The following is a 6777-nucleotide window of genomic DNA, read 5'->3' as shown; positions in this document are numbered from 1 at the left end:
CCCTCCTGCATGGGATTGATGTCCTTATAAAATAGGCTCGACGAAGCTCATTCACTCCTTCCATAGTGTGAGGACACAGTGAGAAGGCGGCACCAATGAACCAGAAAGCAGATCCTCACCAGACATGGAAACTGCCAGTGTCCTGCCCTTGGACTTCCAGCTTCCAAAACTGTGAAAAAAATTAATCTCTGCTGTTTCCAAGCCACTTGATCTATGGCATTTTCTTATAGCAGCACAAGCAGACTAAGATACCTGGTTAAGATCTTAACCAGTGGGAATGTGCCCATCACATTGCCCAGCAAGAGTCCTGAGCCTTATACGTACTGCATTCAGTCTGGGCACACAACCTGAGCGGGATTCAGAAAACCCGTGAAGATTCACAGGCAAGCACGAAGCAATTCAGAACACTAACGCCTATGTGTCAAGGTTAAATGAAGAGAGATTACTTGGCTTCAAGTGAAGGCTCTAGGCATGGATAAGACTCTTTTTTTTTTTCTAATTTGTCTTTTTTTTTTTTGTATTTTTAGTAGAGACGGGGTTTCACCGTGTTAGCCAGGATGGGTCTCGATCTCCTGACCTCGTGATCCGCCCGCCTCAGCCTCCCAAAGTGCTGGGATTACAGGCGTGAGCCACCATGCCCGGCCAAGACTCTTAAATAGAATAGGATAATGACTTGGCTTCAAGTGAAGACTCTAGGCGTGGATAAGACTCTTACACAGAATATGATCATGACCATCATTCTCAGTATTTTAAAAGTAAAAATACATAGGCTGAAATGGTCTCAGGCATATCTTCTCTCTTTCCTCGCCCTCTCTCTGGTTTCTTGTTCTTTCTAGCATGTAAATGTATTTAAGTCTCTCCTATGAAAAGAAGGAAAGAAACATTCACTTGATGCCATTCTCTGGTTAAATCCTATCTCTTTCTCGGCCAGGCACAGTGTGGCTCACACCTGTAATCCCAGCACTTTGGGAGGTCAAGGTGGGTGGATCACTTGAGGTCAGGAGTTTGAGACCAGCTTGACAAACATGGTGAAACCCCATCTCTACTAAAAATACAAAAATTAGCCAGGCATGGTGGTGTGCACCTGTAATCCCAGCTACTCAGGAGACTGGGGCAGGAGACTCACTTGAACTTGGGAGGCAGAGGTTGCAGTGAGCCAAAGTCACGATACTGTACTCCAGCCTAGGTGACAGAGCAAGATCCTGTCTCAAAAAACAAAAGCAAAGAAAAATCTATCTCTTTCTCAATTCACAGCTGGGCATCTTGATGGTGTAGACTGCACTGGTCTCTGCCCCCCATCTCTCATGCTGACCTCTGTCCCCTGCCATAGACTCTCCCCATCCCACTGAAACTGCTCTGTTCAGGACATCAATAAACTTTTAGTCACCAAATCCTGTGGGCACTTTTTTCTTGAACTTTTCATTTTCAAGTTATTTCGAACTTACAAAAAAATTGCTAGTACAGACAACTCTAAAAGATTCTTATCCAGATTGAACAATTTTAAACATTTGGTCACATTTCATTGTTTTTTCTGTCACTCCACACATAAACACACAAATATACATCTATATACAGATATGCAATTATTATTGTTTGCATTTTTGGTATTTAGCTTTTCCAAGCCATGGAGCCTTCCTTATATATGAGGTACATGTGTAATACCCCTTGCACGGCACCTCACTGCTGCATACCTGCTTAGATTATGAACAATGTCTTCTTCAGTCTGAGTCCTGGGATGCATGAGGCAGACAGCAGCCCTTACCAACTCTGTCAACTTTTCCCTCCCTAGACCACAGAAACAGCAGCCAGGGCTGTCATGGTTCCTTGTTCCTCCTCCCACTTTCATACCTTTGCCCGCATTTGTCCTTCCACAGGGAGCGGAGACACTGACTCCTATGGGGGGTATTTCTCTGTCTACTTAGGGCAGAATTAGGTGCTCTTTTAGTTCCACTGCATTTTGTACCCACGTCCATATTGCTGCATTATAATGATTACATAACTGTGTTCCCACTAAAGTATTGAACTCCTAGAGGGGAGGTACTGCTTTAAAAAAAGATAACCTTGGCTGGGCACTCTGGCTCATGCCTGTAATTCCAACATTTTGGGAAGCCAAGGTGGGCAGATCACCTGAGGTCGGGAGTTCGAGACCAGCCTGACCAACATGAAGAAACCCCGTCTCTACTGAAAATACAAAATTAGCTGGGCGTGGTGGCGCATGCCTGTAATCCCAGCTACTCGGGAGGCTGAGGCAGGAGAATTGCTTGAACCTGGGAGGCGGAGGTTGTGGTGAGCTGAGATCGTGCCATTACACTCCAGCCTGGGCAAGAAGAGTGAAACTCTATCTCAAAAACAAACAAACAAAAAAACAAACTTTCTTCAAGTTTTATTTATTGTTTTAAAGAATTTTTGTTGTTGTTGTTGTTGTTGTTGTTATTTTTTTCATAGCTTTTGGGCCAGGCACCTAATCCACAGTGCCTGGAATACAGTAGATAGTCAATAAATATTTTGTTGTGTTAAATATTTTGATTTTGCATAAAGATATTTCGCATTAGTGAGGGTTATTGTTGTTAGGGTAGGCTTATGAAACTTTGAAAGTCATTTTTCAAGAAAAAAATTTCCAATGAGGCCCATTTTCCCTTGGAGATACACTAAACAATCTTTTTATCTGTATTTTGTATTTTGTATTTTTTAGAGACAGAGTCTTGCTCTATTGCCCAGGCTGGAGTACAGTGGCATCTGTAACATCGAATTCCTGGCCTCTAGCAATCCTCCTCCTTGGCCTCCGAAAAAGCAATAGGATTATAGGCATGAGCCACTGTGCCTGGCCCATGATCTTTAAATGTATCTTTAATCAGTCAGTAAATATTTACTGAGCATCAGTACTGGGCAAAGCATTGTGGTAGGGGATGTAGAGAAAAATACAATCAGTACCTTTAAAGATCTCGTAGTGTAGTGGGTACAAAAGAAACACAGGCGCGGTGGCTCAGGCCTGTAATCCCAGTACTTTGGGAGGCCCAGGTGGGTGGATCACCTGAGGTCAGGAGTTCAAGACCAGCCTGGCCAACATGGAGAAACCCCGTCTCTATTAAAAATTCAAAAAGTAGCTGGGAGTGGTGGTGGGCACCTGTAATCCCAGCTACTCAGGAGGCTGAGACAGGAGAATTGCTTGAACTTGGGAGGTGGAGGTTGCAGTGAGCCTAGATCCTACCACTGCACTCCAGCCTGGGCAACAAGAGCAAAACTCCGTCTCAAAAAAATAAAAGAAAGAAAGAAACAACGGCAGCAGCTAATGAGACATGGTCAAATATGGCAGGCCCTGAGCCAGTGGTCCAGACTACAGACACAGCAGGAGCTGAAGGCAGAGGAGCAGGGTGAGAGAGGCTGGAAATCTCCATGCAGAGGTGGCCCTTGAGGAGGCACTGAAAAGAAGGCACTGGGCTTGGGTAGTTGAAGAGGAAAAAGAAAGGCAGCCTGAAGTGTCTGTGTCCCAGAGTGCTGGGCTGGTGTGTAGCATGCAGTGGGCAGTCCACAAATCCTTTCCACCTAAAGATGGGGAACATCCCTTAGGCCATTCGTTGTTATTGTCATTTTAGGTCTAACACTTTTTAGATGTTTTGCTCCATGTCTTCATTCAGGAATGGGTTATAAGCGCATTAATTACAGTATATGCAAATAATAAAACCCATTCTTTTGGCTTTCTTCTGATTTTCTTCTGTACAAAAGTTTTACTGCCTCTGTCAAAGATCATGCCATCAATCAAGCACTGTGATTTTACCTTGATTATTATCATTTTTTTTCGGTCTCCATAGAGACTCTCCAAAATTGCCAATGCTGGCTGTATTTCAAGTCGTCACAGCGGATATTAGGAAAAGTTTTCAGTTAGCAATAATCGCACAAAAATCTCACTGGTTATGATATTACCACTGGGCAAAGCTTTCTACCTTGATCCTTTTATCATTAGCTGAGAATCCTATGGTTTTCCTTAGTGACAATTATGAAAGCTACAGGTTGCAATAATCTTACATGCTTCAAATGTATTTTCTGTAATAATTTAAATAACTAGACATACATGGTCACAGAATTCTAGCATTTTACAGCTGTGACAGACCTTGAATCCTTCATTTAATAAAGAAGAAACTTAAGGCTTTGAAAAAATTGAGATTTGCCCAGTCATGCATCAAGTAAATAGCAGGTTGAGGCCCAGAAATTCCTCTCTTGTGACCCAGCCCATTACCCATAATGCATGGCAAACCTTAAGGTATTTCCTTTGTCCCCAGTTCCTGTTGACCAAGCTCCCCTGGCTCTCTATCAGGTCTGGTAGTGGATCCTGTCCTCTACATCCCACAGTCATGAAACACTTCAGTCCCCATCATCTTAACTTCTAGGTGTGGCCTCACTGGCATCAACTTTCAGGAAGCTCTGGGTGAATGAATTTTTATTTCTTTTTTTGCAACTCTTAAGAGCGGCCTGGAGGCCACTGGGGAGGAAAAGAGATGATTCGGGCTGTCCCTTCTTTCTAACCTCTCTGAAACTGGGAAAAAACTTATTATTATTTTTTTACTATGTTTATCACCATACATAGTTTTAACTGATGTCAACAGGCTCTATAGGTTCAGTAATTTCAAAGGACTCATCTCTTCTTAGGCAGGGATAAAACCTGGTCCAAGGGTGGCTCCACATACACGGGTCAAGAAAAACCTGAGCTTCTAGTGCTTTTTCTGTTTCTTTTCCTTTTTTGTTTTTTGAGATGGAGTCTCGCTCTGTCGCCCAGACTGGAGTGCAGTGGCATGACCTCGGCTCACTGCAACCTTCGCCTCCCAGGTTCAAGCAATTCTCCTGCCTCAGCCTCCTGAGTAGCTGGAAGTAGAGGTGTGTGCCACCATGCCCAGCTAATTTTTGTATTTTTAGTAGAGTCGGGGTTTTACCACATTGGCCAGGCTGGTCTCGAACTCCTGATCTTGTGATCCACCCATCTTGGCCTCCTAAAGTGCTAGGATTATAGGCGTAAGCCACCGGGTCTGGCCTAATCTTTGTATTTTTAGTAGAGATAGGGTTTCACCATGTTGGCCAAGCTGGTCTCGAACTCCTGACTGACCTCAGGTGATCCACCAGTCTTGGCCTCCCAAAGTGCTGGGATTACAGTTGTGAGCCACTGTGCCCGGCCTTTTTCTGTTTCTTCTAGAAAAACAGTGTGGAGAATTTCAGAAAAATCTTCCTGAAATCACATTTATGATTTCAAAGTAGTACACCCATGGCCAAAAAGGATGTCATCATGCTAAATGACGAGTTGGTAAGTTTTTCTATTCTGAAAATGAGGGTTTGGTGAGGCTCTGGGAGTTCCCATCCAGTTTTCAGGAATAGTGTCCCCATTGTCTAGGAATAATAAGTAACTGACAACTACAAAAGGAATCAGACTCGGGAGCAGCACAGAATTGGACAATTCTTTGGAACCATGATTTTTCCTGCATGTCTTTCCATGCCTTCCTTCTATGTGGGATTCTAACTCAGTATGTTGAAAGTATGAAATGATTATTTTCTTCCAGGAAACAGAACCCTTGGAAAAACAGGTAGGGTTGGCTGGCTGAGCAGGCAATGGCTCCTCTAAGCAGAAGCCGGTCTTACCCGTAGGAAAGTGGGTAATTATTCTCAAGCATAAAAATAAACCCTTAAGTGATAAGAACTCAGTCACGATCATTACTTATATTCAGCAGTATTGCTTGAAACACACTTAAAATGCAATCTAGCAGGTAACCTTTAGCTGTTGTGCTCTTTGATGCCATTTGTCTTCAGGATCGATGGCAGCATTTTCAATTTCCTTGGCCTTCTGAATAGACGTCTTGTCTGTTCCTCTGACGGGGTAGGAGATCTAGGTAGGTAAAACACATACAGCATGTTAACTGGATTCATTTTAGTCTTAGAGCCATGGGACTCAAGTCAGTGCACTCTAGAAAACGGTCCTGCTGGGCTAGGTTTTATTTTCAGTTAATTTCAAGGATTCATCAGGAACCTGACTGTTCCCAAGGAAAATGGGAATAAACAATGTTTTATCTTGCAGACACGAAGAGAAAACTGGTGCCTTAAGGTCAAACTATTACTTACTTTACATGCTCAATACATACTCAGGAGACCCAATTTTAGAACAGTTATCTGAACTGGATGCAGCAAGTAACGTTTGATCATGCCAATAGAAACACCATGAAATAACACTACACGCCGAAATGATGACAACAACAGAAATAACAATGTTTTTACACGTGGAATGCTCGTGGTGTGCCAGCATCTGTCCTAGGCCCTTAGCACACAATGTTCTCAGGTAATCCTCACAACCACCTTATTAGGTATACATATGTTATTACTCCCTTTTTGCAAATGAGGAAACAAAGGTACAGCGAGGTTAAGTAATTTGCCCAGGATCAACAGCTAGTAAGTAGAAGAGCTGGGTGGTCTTTCTCTGGAGCCTGCACATGCAACAGTGTTGCTAACTCGCTTATTAGAAATATCCTAGACCTGCACGATTAGTAGTTTTGGTACTCAGAGAATTTGAATAATGTAAAGTCGGTGGTTCTCAACTTTAGTTAGATATTAGAAAAACCGAGGAAATTAAAAAAAAAATACTAATGCCCTGATCCCACCTCAAACCCATTAAATCATAAGCTCTAGGAGTGGCCCCAGATATCAATATATTTTAAAAGTTCCCTATCTACTATTTAAAAAAATTTTAAAGTCCAGACGCAGTGGCTCACGTCTACAATCAAAGCACTTTGGGAGGCTGAGGCA

At 42.9% G+C, this 6777-nt stretch overlaps 1 protein-coding gene across 1 annotated transcript in view; it reads right to left on the bottom strand.

Moving 5' to 3' along the window:
- Window positions 1-6777, bottom strand: part of LOC105501151 (chromosome unknown open reading frame, human C11orf63) — a 71386-nt gene that overhangs the window by 23468 nt on the left and 41141 nt on the right. Inside the window, exon 4 of the mRNA XM_011926991.1 lies at window positions 5753-5866. Within this exon, the coding sequence (XP_011782381.1) occupies window positions 5753-5866 (114 nt within the window). The remainder of the gene's footprint in view (window positions 1-5752; window positions 5867-6777) is intronic.

Source organism: Colobus angolensis, unplaced genomic scaffold (assembly GCF_000951035.1).
Source record: "Colobus angolensis palliatus isolate OR3802 unplaced genomic scaffold, Cang.pa_1.0 Scaffold7, whole genome shotgun sequence".
Lineage (NCBI taxonomy): Eukaryota > Metazoa > Chordata > Mammalia > Primates > Cercopithecidae > Colobus > Colobus angolensis.
The sequence above is the reverse complement of the archived record's forward strand: the minus strand, read 5'-3'. Positions and strand labels throughout refer to the sequence as shown.